At 37.5% G+C, this 25824-nt stretch overlaps 1 protein-coding gene across 3 annotated transcripts in view; it reads left to right on the top strand.

Annotated features, from left to right (window-relative positions):
* The window catches only part of KCNK2 (potassium two pore domain channel subfamily K member 2), a 228312-nt gene that overhangs the window by 90472 nt on the left and 112016 nt on the right, over nt 1-25824 (top strand). For all 3 annotated transcript variants that reach the window (XM_032644171.1, XM_032644181.1, XM_032644163.1), the window contains one exon: nt 25444-25561. In XM_032644171.1, the coding sequence (XP_032500062.1) occupies nt 25444-25561 (118 nt within the window). The remainder of the gene's footprint in view (nt 1-25443; nt 25562-25824) is intronic.

Here is a 25824-nt window from a genome sequence, read left to right as displayed (position 1 = left end):
CAAGACCAGGTTTATGAAGTTTGTCTCCTATGTTTTCTTCTAACAGTTTTATAGTTTCAGATCTTATGTTTAAGTCTTTAATCCATTTCAAGTTGATTTTTGTGTATGATGTAAGATGAGGGTTCACTTTCATTCTTTTGCATGTGGATGTCGGTTTTCCACATCATTTGTTGAAGAGACTGTATTTTCCCTGTTTGTGGTCTTGATACTCTCTTTGAAGATCATTTGATCATGTATGCATGGTTTTATTTCTGGGCTCTCTCTTCCATTGTCTATATGTCTATGTGCCAATACCATGCCGTTTTGATTAATGTAGCTTTGTAATATGTTTTGAAGTTAGGAAGTGTGAGACCTCCAGCTTTGTTCTTTCTCAAAATTGTTTTGGCCATGCGGGGTCCTTTGTAGTTCCATACGAATTTTTTTTTTATTGGAGTATAATTGCTTTACAGTGTTGTGTTAGTTTCTGCTGTACAGTGAAGTGAATCAGCTATATTTATACATATATCCCCTCCGTCTTGAGCCTCCCTCCCACCCCCCCATCCCACCCCTGTAGGTAATCACGGAGCACCGAGCTGAGCTCCTTGTGCTATACAGCAGCTTCCCACTAGCTATCTGTTTTACACATGGTAGTGTATATATGTCAATGCTACTCTCTCACTTTGTCCCACACTCCCCTTCCCCCACGGTGTCCACAAGTATGTTCTCTATGTCTGTGTCTCTTTTCCTGCCCTGCATATAGATTCATCAGTACCATTTTTCTAGATTCCATATATATGCATTAATATACAATATTTGTTTTTCTGACTTACTTCATTCTGTATGACAGACTCTAGGTTCATCCACATCACTACAAATGACCCAATTTTGTTCCTTTTTATGGCTGAGTAATATTCCATTGTATATATGCACCACATCTTCTTTATCTATTCATCTGTCGATGGACATTTAGGTTGCTTCCATGTCCTGGCTATTGTAAATTGTGCTGCAATGAACACTGGGGTACACGTATCTTTTTGAATTATGTCTTTCTCAAGGTATATGCCCAGTAGTGGGATTGCTGGGTCATATGGTAGTTCTATTTTTAGTTTTTTAAGGAACCTCCACACTGTTCTCCAAAGTGGCTGTATCAATTTACATTCCCACCAATAGTGCAAGAGAGTTTCCGTTTGTCCACACCTCTCCAGCATTTATTGTTTGTAGATTTTTTGATGATGGCCATTCTGACCAGTGCGAGGTGATACCTCATTGTAGTTTTGATTTGCATTTCTCTAATAATTAGTGATGTTGAGCATCTTTTCATGTGTTGTTGGCCATCTGTATGTCTTCACTGGAGAAATGTCTATTTAGGTCTTCTGCCCATTTTTTGATTGGATTGTTTGTTTTTCTGATATTGAGCTGCATGAGCTGCTTGTATATTTTGGAGATTAATCCTTTGTCAGTTGCTTCGTTTGCAAATATTTTCTCCCGTTCTGAGGGTTGTCTTTTTGGCTTATTTATGGTTTCCTTTGCTGTGCAAAAGCTTTTAAGTTTAATTAAGTCCCACTTACCTATTTTTGTTTTTATTTTCATTAGTCACCTTATCTTGGACAAAGGAGGCAAGAATATACACTGGGGAAATGACAGTCTCTTTAATAAGTGATGCTGGGAAGACTGGACAGCTACATGTAAAAAAATGAAATTAGAACACTTCCTAACACCATACACAAAAATAAACTCAAAATGGATTAAAAACCTAAATGTAAGGCCAGACACTGTAAAACTTAGAAGAAAACATAGGCAGAACAGTCTTTGACATAAATCGCAGCAAGAACCTTTTTGATCCCCCTCCTAGAGTAATAACATACGAATTTTAGAATTGTTTTTTATTTCTGCAAAGTGTAACATTCAGAGTTCAATAGGGGTTTCATTGACTCAGCAAATCATTTTGGGTAGTATAGACATTTCAATGATATTAAGTCTTCCAATATATGAACACAGGACATGTTTCCATTTATTTCTGTTTTCTTTCATTTCTTTCAGCAAATTTTATATTTTTCATTATACAAGTCATTCACCTCCTTGGTTAAGTTTATTTCTAAGTATTTATTCATTTTTGATGCTATTATAAATGAGAATGTTTTCTTAATTTTTTTGATTGTTCACTGTTAGTGTAGAAACACAACGGTTTCTTCTGTTGATTTTGTATTCTGCCACTTTGTTGTATTTGTTTATTAGTACTAACAGTTTTTTTGTGTGTGTAATCTTTAGGATTTTCTACATATAACGTCATGTAATCTGGACAGAAATACTTTTACTTCTTTCTTTTCAATTTGGATGGCTTTATTTCTCTTTGTTGCTTAATTGCTTTATTTAGGACTTCCAGTACTATGTTGAATAGAAGTGGTGAGAGTGAGCATCCTTGCCTTCTTCCTGATCTTTGAGGAAAAACTTTTTTTTCATTGTTGAATATGATGCTAGCAGTGGGTTTTTCATATATGGCCTTTATTATGTTGAAGTAATTTCCTTCTGTTTCTAGTTTGCTGAAAACTTTTTGTCATGACAAGGTGTTGAATTTTTTCAAATGGTTTTTCTTTATCTATTGAGATGAATATATGATTTTTATTCCTTTTTCTCTTAATGTTATCATGTTGATTAATTTTTGTTTATTGAATCATCCTTGCCTCCCAGGGATAAATCTCACTTGGTCATGTGTATGATCCATTTAATGTGCTATTAAATTCAGTTTGATAGTATTTTGTTGATGACTTTTGCATCTATATTCATCACAGATATTGGCATATAATTTTCTTTTATTGTAGTATCTTTTTCTGGCTTTGGTATCAGGGTAGTGCTGACTCTGTAAAATAAGTTTGGAAATGTCCTTTTCAATTTTTTTGAAGTGGTTGGGAAAGATTGGTGTTAATTCTTCTTTAAATGTTTGGTAGCATTCATCAGTGAATCCTCTGGGCCTGGGCTTGGGAGCTTTTCAATTACTGATTCAATCTCCTTACTAGTTTAGGTATGTTTAATTTTCTGTTTTTTTCATGACTCAGTCTTTGTAGATTGTTTCTAGCAATTTATTCATTTCTTCTAGGTTATCCAATTTGTTGGGTATAATTGTTTATCATAGTCTCTTATAATCATTTTTGTATCTGTGGCATTGGTTGTAACGTCTCCTCTTTCATTTCTGATTTTATTTATTTGAGGCTTCTTACTTTTTTCTTAGTCAATTAGCTGAAGGTTTGTCAATTTTGTTTATCTTTTCAAAACACCAACTCTTATTTTTGCTGATTTTTTCTGTTTTTCTATTCTCTATTTTGCTTATTTCTGCTCTGATCTTTATTATTTCTGTCCTTCTGCTAATATCGAGCTTTGTTTTTTCTAGTTTCTTGAGGTATAAAGTTAGGTTCTTTATTTGAGAGCTTTCTTTTTTAATAAAGGTTGTTTACCACTATTGACTTCCCTCTTAGTACTGCTTTTGCTGCATTCCATATGCTTTGTTATGTGTGTTTTCATTTTTATTTGGCTCAAGATATTTTCTGATTTCCCTTTTGATTCTTCCTTGAACCATTCGTTGTTCGGGAGTATGTTGTTTAATTTCCACAATTTGTGAATTTTCTAGTTTTTTTTCTGCTACTGATCTCTAGTTTCATTCCATTTTAGTTGACAAAGATACTTGGTATGATTTCAGCCTTCTTAAATTTTGTTAAAACCTTTTTTGTGACCTAACGTGATCTTTCCTGGAGAAGGTTCTGTGGGCACTTGAGAAAAATATGTATTCTGCTGCAATTGAGGGGCATGTCTGTTAGGTTCTTTGGTTTATAGTGTTGTTCATGTCCTCTGTTTCCTTATTGATCTTCTGTCTGGATGCTCAATCAGTTATTGAAAGTGGGGCATTGAATTCTACTACTATAATTGTGGTTGCTGTTTATTTCTCCCTTTAGTTACATCAATGTTTGTTTCATGTATTTGGATGCTCTGATGTTAGATTCATACATACTTATAATTGTTATATCTAACTGGTGAATTAACCCTTTTATCATTATATAATATCCTTATTTGTCTCTTGTTACAGTTTTTGACTTAAAGTCTATTGTTCTATATAAATATGGCCACCCCTACTCTCTTTACCATTCACAAGAGAATATTTTTCTATTAATTTTCAGTCTATGTATCACCTTAAATCTAAACTAGTTTCTTGTAGACAGCATATTGTTGAATCTCTTTTTTTAAAAAAAAACAATTCAGCCACTCTACATCTTAGGTGAGAACTTCCTATTACTGTTTTGTTCATTGCTTTCTGTTTGTCTTGTAGCTTTTTGTCACTCTTTCCTCTTTGCTGTCTTTTTTTTGCTGATTTTTTGTGATGATGTTTTGATTTCTTTCTCTTTTTCTTTCGTATATCTTCTATACATATTTTCTTTGTAGTTTCTATGGGGCTTGTACAAAACATCTTATAGTTATAATAGTCTATTTCAGGGTGATAACAACAACCTCAATTATGTACCAATACTCTACTCTTTTACTTCTTCTCACACACACATGCTTTATATATTGATGTCACAAATTACATCTTTTTTATTTTGTGTGCATTAACATTTTTGTGGTTATAGTTATTTTTGTACTCTTGTATTTTAACTTCTATATCAGAATTAAAATGATTATGCACCACCTTCAAATATTCTATATTTGTTTATATATTTACCTTTAAGAGTGAAGTTTATACTTTTATGTGCTTTCTTGTTGCTCTCTGACGTCCTTTCATTTCAACGCGAAAGACTCCGTTAACATTTCTTGTAAGGCAGCCTGAGTGGTAATGAACTCCATTAATTTTTGTTTAATCTGGCAAAGTCTTTATTTATCTTTCATTTTTGAAGGACAGTTTTACCAGATATAGTGTACCTGGGTGGCATTTTTTTCTTTTAGCACTTTGAATATATTTTTCTGCCCTGCAGGTTTTCTGCTGAGAAATCTACTAGTCTTATGTGTGGTCCCTTGTATGTGATAAGTTACTTTTCTCTTGCTGCTTTCAAAATTCTCCCTTTGTCTTTGACTTTTGACAATTGGATTATATGTCTCTGGATGGGGACTTCTTTGGATTCACCCTGTTGAGAATCTTTTGGGCTTCTTGAATCTGTATGTTTATTGTCTTCCCCAGAATTGGGATGTTTTTGGCCATTATTTATTCAAATAAGCTCTCTGCCTCTTTCTTTCTTCTACTTCTGGGTCTTTGGATGTATACTGGTCTGCTTGATGGTGGTCCCTAAATCCCTTAGGCTCTCTTTACTCTTTTTTTTTTTTTTTTGCCACATTGCACAGCTTGCAGGATCTTAGTTCCCTGACCAGGGGTTGAACCCAGGCCCCAGCAGTGAAAGCACCCAGTAGTAACTACTGGGCCACCAGAGAATTCCCTCTCTTTACTCTTTTTCATTCTTTTTCTTTTTGTTCTTCTGACTGGATAATTTCAAATCTCTTGTCTTTCTATTCCCTGATTCTTTTTTTCTGCTTGATTGGGTCTGGTGTTGACTGCTTCTAGAGAATTTTCCATTCAGTTATTGTATTCTTCAGCTCCAAAATTTCTGTTTGGTTCTTTTTTATACTTTCTTTTTGTGCACATTCTCATTTTGTTCATGCATTGTTTTCCTTAGCTCACTGATCATCTTTGTGATAGTTATTTAGTATTCCTTGAGGTAATTCATATACCTTTGTTTCTTTAGTGTTCGTTTCTGGGGATTTATGTTGTTCCGTTGATTGAGCCATGCTTCCCTGTTTCTTTGTGTGTGGTGTTATTTTGTGTTGTGGTCTACACGTTTGGAAAAACAGCCACCTCTCTCATTCTTTACAGACTGATTATGTACAAGAAAAGACTTTCACCAGTCTGCCCAGCATGAGATTTGGTGGGCCTTCAAACCTTTTCTGTGGTTACATACTCTCTGGACTTATGCATATAAATTTCCAATTAGATGGATTTGTCTGTTTGTAATCTCTTGCTACCTCTGGAATCTAGTACTGCAGGTTTTCTAGAGCTATTGCAAGCCTTCCAGGTCTCTTTTATTCTCAGTGGTCCTAATGTTTCTAGAATATGCTGCATCCCATCAGTGCTTTGAGTTGGATGAGATAGAAACCAGTCCTTTGGGTAGCCAGTCCCAAAAAGCTGGAGTGTCAGACACATGCTCCACTCTTTTCTGTTCCCTGAGGGAGACAGCGTTAAGCTGTAATAGACTCTGTCACCCGTATCATGCATCCTTTGGGGTAGAAGCAAGCTGCAAGTTGCCCAGCTCACTTTGGTTCTCAGTGTCCTCCAGGCAGCTAGAGTGTACGGAGTCCTGTAAGTGCTCTAAGATAGGCAAGACAGAAATCTGTCCCTTGGGTGGTACCCCAAAATCCAGAACATTAGATGCATGTTCCAGTTTCTTTCCTCTCTAAGGAGAAGCCAGAGGCTGGGTTTTCTTCCAGTTGCACCACACTGAACTGGCGAGTGCCATGAATTTTTCTACGAGCTTTGATGTGGTTGGTTTCATGCTCATTTGAGGTTTAGGAGCCTCTTAACTGATTTCTGGATTTCTCACTAAGGGAACTAGTCTGTGCATTGTTGAATTGGTACCTCTTTGTGGGGGAGGGTGAGAGGGTCTTGAGATTTCTATTTCACCATCTTGCTGATGTCACCCCACTTGAAGCCATGGACTTTAAAGCCATGAACAACTCAAGTAAGATTTTTATAATTATAGCAGCAATAAATAAGTAAACTAATAAACATATAAGGTAATTACAAATGAAAAACCACAATTCTAAGTGTTTTGAAAAAATAGAGAGTCACTGCCTGGGCTAATTAAATTGGCAGATCAGGGAACTCAGATATTTTAGCATGAATCAGGAAGGTAATAAATAGCTGTACATAGATATGTGAATAACTGGAGGAAGGCATTCCAGATAGAGAGGAGAGCAAAAGCAAAGGCCCAGAGGTAGGCACATTCTTGGCGGAGAGGCCATCTGGTTACAGGGGATGAATGAAGGGAAAATTTATATTTAAAAAGGTTAGAGGAGTAACAGGGGTTCAGATCGTATAGGGCCTTGTAAATTGGTGTTTGGGATCTTAGATTTTACTCAGAGTGAGTTGCAGGACCATGAAAGGACTTGGAGCAGAGCAGGGACATGATCTAACTTGTAACTTAAAGGGATCACTGCGGTTGCCCTGTGAGGAGGAGAATGTAGGTGGATGAAGTTGAGAATCCATTGCAAGAGCCCAGTAGGGAGACAGTGGTGGCCTGGGTGAGGACAGAAGCAGTGAATGTGATGAGATGTGGTCAAATTGGGATCTTTTGAGGGTAAAGCTAACAGAATTTGATGTGAGTTGTGAGAGAAAGAAGTCTAGAATGATTCATAGGTTTGGGGCCTGAGGGAACTAGAAAAATAAAGTTGCCAACTATTGAGATGGGAAGAACTCATGTGGAACAGTTTCAGGAAGGAGCTTAGGAGTTCAATTTGGCATATGATTGGTTTGAACTGCCTTTCAGACATCCAAGCAGGGAACAGTCCAGGATGAAGAATACCTTTGGGAGTTATCAGCATATTGACAATATTTAAAGCCTTGAGTTTAAATAAAATCACCTAAGAGTGTGGATGGATAGAGAACAGAACCATGGACTCAAAGGTGAGGGGGATGAGACAGCAGTCAGGGAGATTGGAGGAAAGCTAGAGTGTCGTGTTCTGTGAGCTAAGACATGTTGTCAGTGGGGAGAGATTAGCTGTGTCAAATGCTACTGCAAAGTCTTACTCTCTTTACCATGACCTGTAATGTGCAATTAGTACTCTAGTCAGTCAGCTCATGTTAGTGATTTTATATGTACTTAGAAATCAGTAAGCACAGCATATGCCACAAATAATTCTTGAGCAGTTAGCATTATGCTAGACATATAGGCCATATGTGACACAAAGAGATAAGACAAGGCCTGATGATCATTTGGGATGCGTTATATACATGTGGACAAAATAAACAAGATGTTCACCCAGCTTCAAACTTGGGAATGGACTATTTTTTTTTTAAATTCATTTATAAATATATTTACTACTTGGAACTTTCAAAGTGTTATCACATAGAAATAATATTATAAATAATAACTATGTCTAAAGCTAGGCAACCAAAAATGTAATGCAGCTAAACAGTAACACCAAGACCTGTGACTGATTTTCCGGGTTATTTTATTATTGTTTTTACTTACTTTGAACTAGTGATCCATTTAGATTCTCTATGCCTCAGCTTTTGTGGACGAAAAATTATATGTATCTGATTCCTGTCAAATGATACCATTACTGATAGTGGTCACAGGGTTATTTTTGTGAGATGGTGAAGCACCTCAGGTCTTGCACTGCTGGTTCCCAATAGTTACTTAAGGAGAGGTAGCTGTCTAGAGGACATACAGTCGATGCACAGCAGGTGATTAAAAATGAAAAAGTGAGTGAGGCTCAGGTGTATTCAGTCATCTCTTGATGCCAGCACTCTTGCCCCTCCCATGCGCCCTCTGGATCCTCAAGAGACTCTGTGTTGCTTTACTGTGACTTTTCATTCCTCTCTCTCTCTGCCCAGTTTAAACATAGCCCATCCTGCTCATTCTACCAGCATAAACACATTCTTGATTTGAGGAAGTTTGGGGGCAGGAGAAGTGAAGATCACTAAGGATGGTTAGCCCATCTTGGTACATTTCCAGGCATTAGACCCATCCTCCAGCAAAGACTGCCCTGCTAATGGCATCTTCACATTTTCGGCCTCTGAGCAGAGGAGATTCTCTAGTCTTGTGCTTATCATGTAGATTTTGGGGGCATCTTTCATTTCACAGGTTGCTGTGCTCTGAAATGCTCTTGGGATTGGTATCTTTGTGTGAATGAAGATGAACAATGCTGCATATGACGAATGTAGAAAACATGAGGAAAGATGCCAGGCTCTTTTTCAGTGCTGAAGTGTGGTGTGACACTCTTAAGTCAGGCTGAGAGGTGCCCAAGGGAAGGATTTAATTGCATTTTTGTGCAATAACTACTGGACAGGTGTCAAAGGGTAGCTCAGTCATTCCAGTTGGCTTGAAAAAGTATAAGAAATTCTATCAGGTTCCTATTTTTCAACAAAATGGATTTCAACCAGTTCAGATTTGCTGTAACTAGTAAGTATATGGGTGTGTAATTGAGAAAGATGGGGGAAACTTGGAGTTTGAAAGCTAAGAAGCTAAGACAGGATGAGTACGAATCACTGCATTTTGGGAAGTTATTCATATATTGTTTTTTCTGTCTTGATTCTGTGACCTTAAGAGCCAAGAAATGTAAACATATTAAGCAGTTTTGCATGACTTCCTTTTCTCTGCATAATGTTAGCAAGTCATTAGTAAATTTACTCTGCAGTGTATTAAGAAATTTTACCTGGATCCCAAAAGCACAAACATTTCTTGTGGGTTTATTAATGGCAATGAGTCAATTCAGCTGCAGTGAGAAATACGTAAATTTTACGGGGCCTGAAACAGAGGAACTGTTTATCAGAATATTATTGGAATGTTTTAGTATTGTGATATTTTGCCTTTATTGGTGACTAATTTGGGGTGTGGGAAGTTTGGTTTACCTTCAGTACAAGTGGGATTACAGCTTACTTTGTTGGTTGTGAGTGTGTATACAGACCGTAAGATTTTAAATCCTTGTCATGATCTTTTACTATATATTCAGGAAAGGCAGGAAAAAATATTCACTTGTTTTCAAAACGTCTAATAAAAACGAGATTGCCTTTCTGTGGAAACCTGAATAGTTTCCCTATTTCCCCTATGATTAATTTTATATTGGTATAAAGCATATTTTTGTTCAAACTGGTATCTGTTAGGGAAGTATACACTTAAGTGTATTGGAAAATCAAATGAGTAGAAACCAGTGACATTCTATTGAAAAGGCCAACAGAATCTCCAAATTTGGGAATTCTGTGGATGCGTGAAATTGACACTGTAAAAATCCCTTTGTTCTATTTTGGGCTATTTTGTTTTCTCATCAGTTTAGAACTTTAGGCCTTAAAAACAGAGCATGAATAAATGTTGGTTAGTGTGGTGTGCCTGGGCAAACTGGTGTAAAAATATTGCCTAGTGCTATGTCTCCTTGATCTCACTTTTCCACCTACTCAAATCCTATTTTAAGGATAACTTCTTTCAAAAGAACTTCCTAGACAGAGTGACTATAACTGGCTAAGGTCCTATCTTATTCTTCCAGAACGGTCTCTTTGTTATCTAAACAGCCTTGATCTTTTTACTCTTCTACTTGCCCTTTTGTTTCTTTCTGACTTCTTGTTCTATCTCCTTCTCTCTCCAAAGTTTCCTTTACCTTTATTAACCTCTCCCCACCCCCAACTTATGCTGAGATGAGGTGGATGGATAGAAATTAACATTCTGATAGAATATTAATACACAGTGTAATAATATGGAACTTAGGAAAATTCATGGAAAATAGCACAGCTGTGGGAATGCAGGTTTCAGTCAGCTTGCTTTACATGGATCTTTTTTGGCTCCTTCTGAGTTGCAAGGACTCAGTGGTCTTGACCATGTTTTATCCTTTCTACAGTGCAGTGTCGTTTCATACAGGCCTCAAAGAATAACAGAATTTCACTGTTTGCAGTTCGATCCTTGTCTGATGTATAAATCATCTCTATAATCACCTTGCAAATGGTCACTTGATCTTGGATTCTGTTATACAAATTCATTTAATGATAGAAGAGTGGTATGTAAACTATTTTACATGTAGCTACTCAGCGAGATATTGATGACTTCAAAATGCCTTAGAACAGGGCTTCCCTGGTGGCGCAGTGGTTGAGAGTACGCCTGCCGATGCAGGGGACACGGATTCGTGCCCCGGTGCGGGAAGATCCCACATGCTGCAAAGCGGCTGGGCCCGTGAGCCATGGCCGCTGAGCCTGCGCTCCGCAACGGGAGAGGCCACAACAGTGAGAGGCCTGCGTACCGCAAAAAAAAAAAAAAAAAAAGCCTTAGAACATGCTTATGTTAGATGAAAATAGTTGAAAGCACATTTATTATGATAACTATTAAAACCAAAAATTGAATATATGCATGTTGTAAAAACTGTTTTAGGAACTGCAAGTGATTTTTTTCTTATTTTTCCAAATGTTCTATATATATATATATATATATATATATATATATATATATATATATTACTGTTATGATTAATAAAAGCTTCCAGAGTGGATAAAACAGGGAAGGTGACCCTCATACCCTGCGGTGTGTCTCTTGCTTCTGGCCCTGGTGATAACATCCACCTTCAGCTCTCTGTTGGTTCTGACTTTGGATTTTCAGCTTTTGTTTCTACTAATAGGAAATAAATTTACACTTTCAAAAGAGCAAGAAAAAAGCTGTACACTTCATTAGTCTGTATGAAAATAGCTTTGACATGCCATGGCATTATCCCTAAATAGAAGGGAAGTCTTGGGAAGGTAAGCGAGATGTTTACTTTCAGAGGTGCTTTCTAAAATCTGGTATGTGGAAACTGCTTCCTGTAGGTAATACTATCCTTTCAAAGCTAGAAGAATTAAGCTTTTTGTGTTTTTTACAAAAAAGGATTCTTCTTTGGAAGAAGTTTCTAATTAATGTGTGGTTAAACTTAGGTCATGCATTATTTGGAAACACACTCTAAGGACTTTGAAAGCCTATTTTAGAAGATAGGAAATGTGTTTTGATTCAAATTGTTTCCCACAAAGACAAAACATTAAAAATGTACTGCATATTACCTTTCGGACTTAAAAGACATGCTCTGGGGAAACCTTGAAAACTTCCTTCTTTACCAGACTCTAAATATAGAATGATGTAATCACCTGTGTTCTGTATAAAATATGCAAATGTACTGCTCCATCACTTTTCTACACATGAAATCAGAAATATATCTTTTTTTTTTTGGGCCTCTCACTGTTGTGGCCTCTCCCGTTGTGGAGCACAGGCTCCGGACGCGCAGGCTCAGGGGCCATGGCTCACGGGCCTAGCTGCTCCGCGGCATGCGAGATCTTCCCGGACCGGGGCACGAACCCATGTTCCCTGCATCGGCAGGTGGACTCTCAACCATTGTGCCACCAGGGAAGCCCAGAAATATATCTTTTAAAAAGGAAAAGATTATTGATGTTAGATTTAGAAATATGACCTTTGTCAATACTTATTACAGTTCATTTAATTGTGGAATAAAATTGGGGGATTTATTTTTCTATTTTGGATTTATGTAGCTGCCTCTAATTTTCCTAGACAAAAAAAAAAACAACAAAAAACCAAAAAAAATGCCATCTCTGTATAACTATAGAATTTCTGAAAAACTAAGTTCATTTATCAAACAGGAGGCTAGAATATATGAAATATCAGATATCAAATGATGAATATACAAATTTACTTCTACCAAATGTAATCATCTTAAATAGTAGATAATAGCCCTTGATTTCTGAGATACGTGCAAATGTTGGACATAACTTGAATTTCCAATAAGGATGCAGTGGTTAGTCCATGTTTTCTCACAAAAGCAATCTCAACCATGCAGGGTTTTACTTAAACTAACACATATATGTCCTTCACTGTAAGCAAGACAATAGTAGATTAATTTGCTATAAACAGTTTCGGACTTATGGGCATTTATTTTTTAAATTTTATTATACTTTTTAACATCTTTATTGGAGTATAATCTCTTTACAATGTTGTGTTAGTTTCTGCTGTATAACAAAGTAAATCAGCTATACATATACATATATCCCCATATCCCCTCCCTCTTGCGTCTCCCTCCCACCCTCCCTCTTGCGTCTCCCTCCCACCCTCCCTATCCCACCCCTCTAGGTGGTCACGAAGCACAGAGCTGATCTCCCTGTGCTATGTGGCTGCTTCCCACTAGCTAGCTATTTTAACATTTGGTAGTGTATATGTCCACCACTCTCTCACTTCGTCCCAGCTTACTCTTGCCCCTCCCCGTGTCCTCAAGTCCATTCGTTACAGCTGCGTCTTTACTCCTCTCTTGCCCCTAGGTCATTCAGAACGGTTGTTTTATTTTTTTTTTAGATTCTATATACATGTGTTAGCATACGGCATTTGTTTTTCTCTTTCTGACTTCACTCTATGACAGACTCTACGTCCATCCACCTCACTACAAATAACTCAATTTCATTTTTTTTAAGGCTGAGTAATATTCCATTGTATATATGTGCCACGTCATCTTTATCCATTCATCTGTTGAGGGACACTTAGGTTGCTTCCGTGTCCTGGCTCTTGTAAATAGAGGTGCAAGAACATTATGGTACATGACTCTTTTTGAATTATGGTTTTCTCAGGGTATATGCCCAGTAGTGGGATTGCTGTTAGTTCTATTTTTAGTCTTTAAAGGAACCTCCATACTGTTCTCCATAGTGGCTGTATCAATTTACATTCCCACCAACAGTGCAAGAGGGTTCCCTTTTCTCCACACTCTCTCCAGCATTTGTTGTTTGTAGATTTTTTGATGATGGCCATTCTGACCAGTGTGAGGCGATACCTCATTGTAGTTTTGATTTGCATTTCTCTAATGATTAGTGATGTTGAGTGTCCTTTCATGTGTTTGTTGGCAATCTGTGTATCTTCTTTGGAGAAATGTCTGTTTAGGTCTTCTGCCCATTTGAGGATTGGGTTTTTTTTTTTTTTTTTTCCTTTGCGGTACGTGGGCCTCTCACTGTTGTGGCCTCTCTCTTTGCGGAGCACAGGCTCCGGACGTGCAGGCCCAGCGGCCATGGCTCACAAGCCCAGCTGCTCTGCGGCATGCAGGATCCTCCCGGACCAGGGCACAAACCTATGTTCCCCGCATTGGCAGGCGGAATCCCAATCACTGCGCCACCAGGAAAGCCCCGGTTGTTTGGTTTTTTTTTTTGATATTGAGCTGCATGAGCTGCTTGTAAATTTTGGAGATTAATCCCTTGTCAGTTGCTTCATTTGCAAATATTTTCTCCCATTCTGAGGGTTGTCTTTCTTATGGTTTCCTTTCCTGTGCAAAAGCTTTTAAGTTTCATTAGGTCCCATTTGTTTATTTTTGTTTTTATTTCCTTTTCTCTAGGAGGTGGGTCAAAAATGATCTTGCTGTGATCTTTTTATTTTTATTTTTTTTGCGGTACACGGGCCTCTCACTGTTTTGGCCTCTCCTGTTGTGGAGCACAGGCTCCGGATGCGCAGGCTCAGCAGCCATGGCTCACGGGCCCAGCTGCTCCGTGGCACGTGGAATCCTCCAGGACGGGGGCACGAACCCATGTCCCCTGCATCGGCACGTGGACTCTCAACCACTGTGCCACCAGGGAAGCCCCTTGCTGTGATTTATGTCATAGAGTGCTCTGCCTGTGTTTTCCTCTAAGAGTTTTATAGTGCCTGGCCTTACATTTAGGTCTTTAATCCATTTTGAGTTTATTTTTGTGTATGGTGTTAGGGAGTGTTCTAATTTCATTCTTTTACATGAAGCTGTCCAGTTTTCCCAGCACCACTTATTGAAGAGGCTGTCTTTTCTCCATTGTATATTCTTGCCTCCTTTATCAAAGATGAGGTGACCATATGTGTGTGGCTTTATCTCTGGGCTTTCTATCCATTGGTCTATATTTCTGTTTTTGTGCCAGTACCATACTGTTTTGTTTTCTGTAGCTTTGTAGTATAGTCTGAAGTCAGGGAGCTGGAGGAATAGGAAGTCTAATTCCTCCAGCTCCGTTTTTCTTTCTCAAGATTGCTTTGGTATTTGGGGTCTTTTGTGTTTGCATAGAAGTTGAAAAATTTTTGTTCTAGTTTTGTGAAAAATGCTGTTGGTAGTTTGATAGGGATTGCACTGAATCTGTAGATTGCATTGGGTAGTATAGTCATTTTCATTTTCATAATGCACTGAATCTGTAGATTGCATTGGGTAGTATAGTCATTTTCACAATGTTGATTCTTCCAATCCAAGAACATGGTATATCTCTCCATCTGTTTGTATCATCTTTAATTTCTTTCATCAGTGTCTTATAGTTTTCTGCATACAAGTCTTTTGTCTCCTTATGTCGGTTTAAGCCTAGGTATTTTATTCTTTTTTGTTGCAATAGTAAATGGGAGTGTTTCCTTAATTTCTCTTTCAGAGTTTTCATCATTAGTGCATAGGAATGCAGGAGATTTCTGTGCATTAATTTTGTTCCCTGCTGCTTTACCAACTTCATTGATTAGCTCAAATAGTTTTCTAGTAGCATCTTTAGGATTCTCCTTGTACAGTATCATGTCATCTGCAAACAGTGACAGCTTTATTTCTTCTTTTCCAATTTGTGTTCCTTTTATTTCTTTTTCTTCTCTGATCGCTGTGCCTAAAACTTCCAAAACTATGTTGAATAATAGTGATGAGAGTGGACAACCTTGTCTTGTTCCTGATCTTAGAGGAAATGGTTTCAGTTTTTCACCATTGAGAACGATGTTGGCTGTGGGTTTGTCATATATGGCCTTTATTATGTTGAGGTAAGTTTCCTCTATGCCTGCTTTCTGGAGGGTTTTTTATCATAAATGGGTGTTGAATTTTATCGAAAGCTTTTTCTACATCTATTAAGATGATCATATGATGTTTATCCTTCAGTTTGTTAATATGGTGTATCACATTGATTGATTTGCATATATTGAAGAATCCTTGCATTCCTGGGATAAACCCCACTTGATCATGGTGTATGATCCTTTTAATATGCTTTTAGATTCTGTTTGCTAGTATTTTGTTGAGGTTTTTTGCATCTATGTTCATCAGTGATATTGGCCTGAAGTTTTCTTTCCTTGTGACATCTTTGTCTGGTTTTTGTATCAGGGTGATGGTGGCCTTGTAGAATGAGTTTGGGAGTGTTCCTCTCTCTGCTATATTTTGAAAGAGTTTGAGAAGGATAGGTGTTAGTTCTTCTCTAAATGTTCGATAGAATTCACCTGTGAAACCATCTGGTCCTGGGCTTCTGTTTGTTGGAAGATTTTTGATCACAATCTCAATTTCAGTGCTTGTGATTGGTCTGTTTATATTTTCTATTTCTTCCTGGCTCAGTCTCAGAAGGTTGTGCTTTTCTAAGAATTTGTCCATTTCTTCCAGGTTGTCCATTTTATTGGCATAGAGTTGCTTGTAGTAATCTCTCTTGAGCATTTGTATTTCTGCAGTGTCAGTTGTTACTTCTCCTTTTTCATTTCTCATTCTGTTGATTTGAGTCTTCTTTTTTTTCTTGGTGAGTCTGGCTAATGGTCTATCAATTTTGTTTTTCTTCTCATAGAACCAGCTTTTAGCGTTATTGATCTTTGCTATCATTTCCTTCCTTTCTTTTTCATTTATTTCTGATCTTATCTTTATGATTTCTTCTGCTAACTTTGGGGTTTTTTTGTTCTTCTTTGTCTAATTGCTTGAGATGTAAATTTCGATTGTTTTTTTGCAATGTTTCTTGTTTCTTGAGGTATGATTGTATTGCTATAAAGTTCCCTCTTAGAACTGCTTTTCCTGCATCCCATAGGTTTTGGGTCATCGTGTTTTCACTGTCATTTGTTTCTAGGTATTTTTTGATTTCCTCTTTGATTTCTTCAGTGATCTCTTGGTTATTTAGTAGTGTATTGTTTAGCCTCCATGTGTTTGTATTTTTTACAGTTTTTTTTCCTGTAATTGATATCTAGTCTCATAGCATTGTAGTCAGAAAAGATACTTGGTATAATTTCAGTTTTCTTAAATATACCAAGACTTGTTTTGTGGCCTAGTGTGTGAACCCTCCTGTGGAATGTTCCATGTACACTTGAAAAGAATGTGTGGCTACACAGCTCAGGAGAAAATGGAGAAAAAGAAAGAAAGAAAAATAAATATATAAAATAAAATTAGATAAATAAAGTTATTTAAATATTAAAAAAATCATTTAAATAAAAAAATGTAAAAGTAATTAAAAAAAACAGAAGAGAGCAACTAAACCAATAAGCAAATACACCAATGATAAGAAGCGCTAAAAGCCTGGTGGCACAGTGGTTGAGAGTCTGCCTGCCGATGCTGGGGACATGGGTTGGTGCCCTGTTCCGGGAGGATCTCACATGCCGCAGAGTGGCTGGGCCCGTGAGCCATGGCCGCTGACCCTGTGCGTCCAGAGCCTGTGCTCCGTGACTGGAGAGGCCACAATAGTGAGAGGCCCGTGTACCACAAAAACAAATAAACAAAAACGAAACAAAACAAAACAAAAAACAAAACAATCTATACTAAGATTAATATAAAAAGCGAAAGTAGTCAGTCACATACAGCAAACCCCAAGTCTACAGTTGCTCCCAAAGTCCACCGCAGCAATTTTGGCATGATTCGTTGTCTCTTCAGGTATTCCACTGGTGCAGGGAACATCAAGTTGATTGTGGAGATTTAATCCACTGCTCCTGAGGCTGCAAAGAGAAATTTCCCTTTGTCTTCTTTGTTTGTACATCTCCTGGGGTTCAGCTTTGGATTTGGCCATGCTTCTGCATGTAGATCGCCCTCTGGCATCTGTTCTTTGCCCAGAAAGGAGGGGGTTTAAGGCGCAGCTTATTAGGGGACTCTGGCTCACTCAGGTTGGGGGAAGGGAGGGGTACGGAATGCAGGGTGAGCCTGCGGCCACAGAGGCCGGCGTGACGTTGCAACAACCTGAGGTCTGCCATGTGTTCTCCCGGGGAAGTTGTCCCTGGATCACGGGACCCTGGCAAGGGTGGGCTGCACAGGCTCCCAGGAGGGGAGGTGTGGATAGTGACCTGTGCTTGCACATAGGCTTCTTGGTGGCTGCAGCAGCAGCCTTAGTGTCTCATGCCCATCTCTGGTGTCTGCGCTGATAGCTGTGGCTCGCGCCTGTCTCTGGAGCTCATTTAGGCGGTGCTCTGAATCCCCACTCTTCACGCACCCCAAAACAATGGTCTCTTGCCTCTTAGGCATGTCCACACTTTTTCCTGGACTCCTGGCTAGCTGTGGCGCACTAGCCCCCTTCAGGCTGTGTTCACCCAGCCAACCCTAGTCCTCTCCCTGGGCTCTGATCTCCAAAGCCTGAGCCTCACCTCCCAGCCCCCAGCTGGTGAGCAGACAGGCCTCTCAGGCTGGTGAATGCTGGTTGGCACCGGCCCTCTCTGCGGGAATCTCTCTGCTTTGCCCTCTGCACCCCTGTTGTTGCGCTCTCCTCCGTGGCTCTGAAGTTTCCGCCCGCCACCACCCGTCTCCGCCAGTGAAGGGGCTTCCTAGAGTGTGGAAACGTTTCTTCCTTCGCAGCTCCCTCCCAGAGGTGCAGGTCCCATCCCTAATTATTTTTTTTATTTTGCGGTACGCGGGCCTCTCGCTGTTGTGGCCTCTCCTGTTGCGGAGCACAGGCTCCGGACGCGCAGTCTCAGCGGCCATGGCTCACGGGCCTAGCCGCTCTAAGGCATGTGGGATCTTCCCGGACCGGGACACGAACCCGTGTCCCCTGCATCGGCAGGTGGACTCTCAACCACTGCGCCACCAGGGAAGCCCCCATCCCTATTCTTTTGTCCCTGTTTTTTCTTTTTTCTTTTGCCCTACCAAGGTACGTGGGGAGTTTCTTGCCTTTGGGGAAGTCTGAGGTCTTCTGCCAGCGTTCAGTAGGTGTTCTGTAGGAGCTGTTCCCCATGCAGATGTATTTTTGATGTATTTGTTGGGAGGAAATTGATCTCCACGTCTTACTCCTCCGCCATCTTGAAGGTCCTCCTCATATTAACATTAATTCTGCAGTAATAAGTGTTACACTCAGTGAAAGTTAGCATGTTTTTACAGTGTTAATGAAAACATGAATACCATTCTCTTGTATGCTACTATGGAATTGCTATTTTATAGGCCAAAAAGTGCTTGGATATTGGCTATTTTACATGGTTCAACCAGTATTATCATTAGCTGAGAGCTGCTACTGGAATATTTTTGTGGGGCAGTATGCTAATGTGGTATGGTTTTTAGGAAGTTGTTTGCTTCCTCGTCAGATTGTCAACAGTCCCAGTTGATACTCTGATGGAAATATTTGACAGAAATATTATCTCATGCAGGGAAGCCTATGGTACTGCTTTAGTCTCCAGAATACCAAGAAAGGACACAAATGTGAAGAAGATGGTTTTGTTTTCTGGGGATTTTTTCTCAGTGGTACAAAGGATGTTTTGGGCTGCCTTTGTATGTAAGTTTGCAATGAGGCCCTATAATGCTACTTCTTGGCTGAACTTAATATGTATAATGGCCCAAGAAGCAGCCCCAGTGATTAGGACTACAATATGTCACTGACATTAGAAGAGAAGCTTCTTATGCAAAAGATGTCTATAAATAACATTTAAGACGTATGTTTGGCTAATAAAGATTTTCTGAAAAGCACCTAGGAAATGGATAAACAAATGTGACTACTCATTGATTCAAATATGCCAATCGAGGTTGCCTAGGATCTCCCAGTGTTGTATTTGAATTCTGAGCCTGTAAGAGTAAGGGCCATCTTGAAATACTCTCTGGTTTTATTAGCAGCGCTGTTCAGAGCAGTTCACATCATCTGGCATTAAGTAATCCTGATGTTGCTGCATAGCCAGAAGGTTAAGGCAAAGATGCATAAGGATCCTGCAGCCTTTAGCAACGGTCCTCAAACATTGCTGCATATTATTGATGGTTGATGATGATTTTTTGTGGTGTAACAATAAATAGCAATGATAGCTACATAACGTCTTCCCCCAAAGTCATTTGGCAATAAGAGCATCACTATTTTGCTTTCCTTATTATGCATTCTTCAAGTCAAGATAGTCTCGTTTATATGGTTGAAATGCTCAGATGCAGTGTTGTGAATGTGTGATTTGACTTCTTTCCTAAAGGCTAGCCTCCACTCAGGATGAAATTAGTTCTTCCACAAGGACATAGTGACCAAAAAAGATACAAAATTGTGTCTTACAGAAATTTGGCAAGACAATACTTGTTCCCCTTTGAGGAACTGTATAATTATACAGGTATCAGTATAATTATAATTGGATTTAGCTACTATATCAAGTTATTTGAAATAAGGTCCTTTTTCAGAGGAGAAGACATGAGATCAGTCTTAAATATCCAGTTAAAAGAAGTTGTCATTGAACCAGTTACACATACAGCTTTGATGTAGCCCGGTTAGATGCCAGTGCCTTGTACCTGCAGTTTGGAATTCTTATATCACTTAAAATTTTCGAATTATTAATGTGACCCTACTTTTAGGATTATAGGTATGATAGCATATTTTAATGAAATCTTGGTTATGATGTTAACAGAGGAGGAATTCATGGAAGGCATTCAGAACAGTCTGTGTTGTTCTGGTGAACATGAACTTCTGAGCATCTGAGCAAAGGGAAAAAAACCCGTGAAATCAGGACTTGTATTTTAAGATCCACAATATAACCTATGCTGAAAATAATATATTCTTCAGGCCTTCCCTGGGGTTACTTACTTTATAATATCTTTTCCTTCAATGAAAAAATAGCTAGTCAAGTACTTTGTAACACATGCTAAAGTTGTCCCTAGGCATTGGACACACAGGAACATTTTCATGATTGTCATTGATTGCCTTGAGTTCCAAGGGTATACTAGTCTCTTACAATTACAAATAAGTGTGTCTTATTGTTGTTCGGTGTTAAAGCTCGATATAGCTCCAAAACACCAGATGACATTGAGACAGAAACTTCTTACAATTCAAGAATACACAAATTCACATTAGAACTCAGTGAACTTTGATTCTAAAGGCATCATTGTCATGAAAACCCAAGATTTTTTATGATTACTTTTACGAGTAATTTATCCTTTATCCTCTCTAGGACTATAAGCCTCTTAGAGCTCTATTTCTTAAGTTTAAGCTCCTATTCTTGACTAGAATCGTGTGTGCAATTGCCTTTCCTTAATGCACATTCTATGATTGTCAATTAACTGAAAAGCAAAAATTGAATGTGAATCCAATCAAGGGTATTTTGTACTATTTCTATTGTATGTTAAATTTGGAAGTCCTCCCTTAATCAGGGATTAAATGCCTAGCATCCCACATTCTCTTTACCCTAACCTAAAAAATTCAACTTATTCATAAATTGTGAACATGACTTGATTGTCCACAAAAGTTACAGTTAGTGGAAAAGTGAATTTTTATTACAGATGAAGTGATTGTTACTTTAATCACATAATATGGCACATAGAGTAACAGTTCTCATGAAGACATTTTTTAAGTGCTCTGATGGCCTGAATTGACGTTGAAATTGTAGGGACTCTTAGATCTGTCAGTGCACTTGTCAAGGGCATCCAATTTCCTGTGGATGTTGACCAGGGGACCTCGTACAAAAATATAAAATAGGGCTTCCCTGGTGATGCAGTGGTTGAGAATCCGCTTGCCAATGCATGGGACACAGGTTCAAGCCCTGGTCCGGGAAGATCCCACATGCCGCGGAGCAACTAAGCCCGTGTGCCGCAACTACTGAGCCTGTGCTCTAGAGCCTGTGAGCCACAACTACTGAGCCCACGTGCCTCAACTACTGAAGCCTGTGTGCCTAGAGCCTGTGCTCCACAACAAGAGAAGCCACCGCAATGAGAAGCCCGCGCACCACAATGAAGAGTAGCCCCCGCTCTCCGCAACTAGAGAAAAACCTGCACACAGCAACAAAGACCCAACACAGCCACATAAATAGATAGATAGATAATCCTCTTTAAAAATATAAATTTACAAGAATCTTCCAGAGAAAGGACCTCACAGTAGACTCATTCTCATAGTGATTTGACATTTTCCTGGTTCCATCTCAAGCCTCTGTTGCAATAATCACAGCTCTGTGATAACTGTTTACAACCCACACATTGCCAGACATTACTGTCTCTAAGTCTACATTTGCTTCTTTCAGGTTTAAATAATTTGTGGAACTTATCCAAATGTCTGGATAATGCTGAACCTCATCACTGACAAGCAAAAGGATAGGCTATAAATGATGATGCTAGCTATGGAGGCTATTAGGTCGATTGTTGGAGGAATTAAGCTTGCTTCTACTAAATAAAATAATTTTACTTAATTGGGTGGACTCTAAAGACATGCCTTATCTTTTCTCATCTATACCACCCATGTTTTCACCTCTGTTGTTTTCCCCTTTGTCTAGCACCATAAAAAATTGATAAATATTTTTTTGAATAAATGAATGTGTTGAAGAAATGTCTATAAAATATAAAAATATACTTTTTAATTAAAGTACAGTTGACATACAGTATTATGTTATTTTCAGGTATACAACATAGTGATTCAACATTTAAATACATTACAGAATAATCGTCATGATAAACCTAGTAACCTTCTGTACCATACAAAATTATTATAGTGTTATTGACTATATTCCTTTTGCCATGTATCACATTCCTGACTTATTTATTTGATGAGGAAGTTTGTACTCTTAATCTCCTTTATTTATTTCACCCAGCTGCCTGCCCTTTCCCCTCTGACAACCACTGGTTTGTTCTCTGTATCTATGAGTTTATGTTTTGCTTTGTTTTGTTTTGTTTTTTAGACTTCATATATAAGTGGAATCATATGGTTTTTGTCTTTTTCTGTCTGATGTATTTCACTTAACATAATACCCTTTAGGTCCATTCATGTTACAAATGGCAAGATTTCATTCTTTTTGATGGCTGAGCAATATTCCATTATATATGTATCCATCTATTGATGGATCCTTAGGTTGCTTCCATGTCTTGGCTATTGTAAATAATGTAGCTCTGAACATAGGGGTACATATCTTTTGAATTAATGTTTTTCATGTTATTTGGATAAATACCAAGAAGGGGAGTTGCTGGATTGTATGGTAGTTCTGTGTTTAATTTTTTGAGGACTCGCCATACTGTTTTCCAGATTGGTTGCAGAAGCATATATTAGAATCTGTTTTCTTTTAAGCCTGGCATTTAAGAGATATATAAAATTCTAAAACAATGCCTCTCTTCTCACTAAATCTTTGCCTTGGAAAACATAATTATTTTTCATAAAAGTATGTTAACTTATTTTACCATATAATGGGCTTATTGTAATTTTTACATGAATTAATCAAAACATTTTGAAAGTTAGAAATTCAACAATATAAATATCAATAGTTATAACTCACATTCCAATGCTCCTTGATGTCTACAATAATTTTTGAGACCGTAAAGTGGTTCTGAGATAAAAAAATTTGAAAGTTGCTGGCTCAAAGAATGGGCAATATATACTTGTGTATACAACAGCAATAACCAGTTATAATATAAAATGGAAAAAAATCTAAAAATAACCTTACAGTCCTATGTTGAGTGTAACAAAAAATGGTCTATTTCAGAATATGAAAGGAGACTCAGTAAATGGAGATTCACACCATGTTCTTCGATGGGAAGTTTCACTATTATAATAGTGCTCATTTTTCTTAATTAATTTATAGATTTCACATATATCCAAACAACAGAAATATATTAAACCTGTGAAAATGAAAATTTCTGTAAAATTTAACTACATGATTCCTAATTTTATGCAAGAATAATAGGTTAGTAACTGCAAAAAACATTTTTCAAAGAAGGATAATCAGGGAGACCTGCCTTATCTGATATTATATTTACAGTAGAGAGTCAGATAATCAGTTGTCTCAAAACCAGCTTCATTGTGTGTTGTGCATATATGTGTATATATGCGTATTCGTGTGCATTTAATATATGATAAAGGAAACATTAGTGTTCAACTTCACTCACTAAAGGATACGTAAATGTAAACAATTCTTATCAGTTCAGTAAAGATAAGACATTAATATCAGAGGTAATAGTATTGCTAAGCATTTGTAAATTGCTGGGGGGCAACTATAAACTGTAACAACCTTCTTGGATAGCTACTCGCTACTATACATCAAGTGCTTTAAAATATTCATAATCTTCAATGTGGCAAATTTATTTCTAGCAATCTCTCCCACAAAAATATTCAGAAATGAAAAAATATTTATATGCAAATGTGTTCATAGCAGCACTTATTATAATAAGACAGATTTTAGAACAGCATTTATGTCTACATATTGGGCAATGATTAAGTAAATATGGTAATGACAAGGAAAACCGCATATAGAATAAGATTAAATAAAAATAGAGAATACATTTCATATAGTTCATAAATCCAGTTATGTAAAATGTGTAGCAGAATGCCAGGAGTAGATACCTTAATACATTAACAGTGGTTGTCTCTGAATTCTGGAATTATGAAAAATTTTTATTATCCTCTTTATGCCTCGCTGTATTTTCCTAAGTTTTTAAAATAATGAATATATATCATTGTTAAAGTAAATAAAAACATTACAATTCAATTAACTATTGAAGTTTCAATTTGTAGTTTAAGACGAGTCAGACAACAGATTTTATATTGCATTTCAACTCCGGATTACCTGTTCTTTTACATCTGACAGTAACTTCAGATAGTTACTGTCATTAACTTACATGTCATTTACATGTCATTAACTTCAGAGAGTGCCTCCATTTTCACAGTGTAGTTTTTGTCCATTTGCTAATAAACTATATAACTTTAAACAAGTCACTTTACCTTTCTTGGTCTTTCATTTCCTTGCCTATCAAGTGAAGGTCCTTCCAATTTTAAAATCTGGAAATGAAGTGATAAAGACTTAAAAACTGTATTTCCAACAGAAATGTCTTTTGCCACCATCGATGTGTCTCTCTTTTACTACACATTTTCTCCTAACTTATTCTCTTCTATGTTTGTGTTTCTGGAGCTCCCTCTTCCCTCCTTAACATCTGATGATTGAGAAGAGATTATAATCTCATCTTGCTGTCTGTCTCCCAGTACTACTCAAAGCAGCATCCAGATTCTAGTGTTCCTATATGAATATTGTTGACTGTCATCTACAGGTCATTGATGATACTCAGTGTCATAGAATTCTTAAAACTCTGTAGAGATTCTAAGAATCTCGATATAAATGAACCGACTCAAGCTTGATGATGAAGTGCTGTTGTCTGTTCCTTGTCATTTTAGCCTGTTTCGTTGGACCTTACTGATATTATACTCTCTACTGCTGTACACAACCCAGGCTTGGATACCTATGCTTACCATTCAAACTGACTAGAACTTTGGAAATACTCGTTTTTCTGATGAAGCTATTATATAGTATTTAAATTGTAGTTTGCAATCTGATATTTTAACTCTGTGGTGCTTACTAAAAATTATTGCTGTATTTAGTGGTTAATTCAAATAAGTTGCTAAATATGGTACTGGATGATGATATGAATGCATATCATAACACAATGTGATAAGCTTTATGCAGATTCATTCACTCGATATTAAATACAGTTTTCTTATAATTTAATGTATTGAATTCTTTAAAGTTTTAACCTACATTGTATACTTTAAATGGAAAAGCAAACCTCAGAATTGATGCTCTTTGTCTAATTGGTCGTCTGGGGTGGAATATATACTGTTTGATGCCTCCATGTGATTCATGTGTACTGATAAATTTCTTTTTAAACTTGCAGCAAATAGTGGCAGCAATAAATGCAGGGATTATACCTTTAGGAAACACCTCCAATCAAATCAGTCACTGGGATTTGGGAAGTTCCTTCTTCTTTGCTGGCACTGTTATTACAACCATAGGTAGGAGACAACTTATTTTGTTTTTTAATTTTGGTACAGCTTGTGAGCTAAAATTCACTTGTTTGAACTTTTTTTACAGTTGGTCAAAATGGTCTACTTAAGGTAGAAAACTAGATTTCAGTAAATTGATTTTGAAAAGAGAGTTTAAAGGTTTGAACAAAGGAATGATGGAAATGAATTAGTTATTGTTTCAGAATACGGAGTTGTTTAAAATCCATATGAAACTCGAGAGCAGTTCATTTGAGTCATTTGACTAAAGGATA

The sequence above is a fragment of the Phocoena sinus genome, chromosome 1, assembly GCF_008692025.1.
Source record: "Phocoena sinus isolate mPhoSin1 chromosome 1, mPhoSin1.pri, whole genome shotgun sequence".
NCBI classification, from domain to species: Eukaryota; Metazoa; Chordata; class Mammalia; order Artiodactyla; family Phocoenidae; genus Phocoena; species Phocoena sinus.
This window is presented reverse-complemented; position numbering and strand designations above follow the sequence as displayed.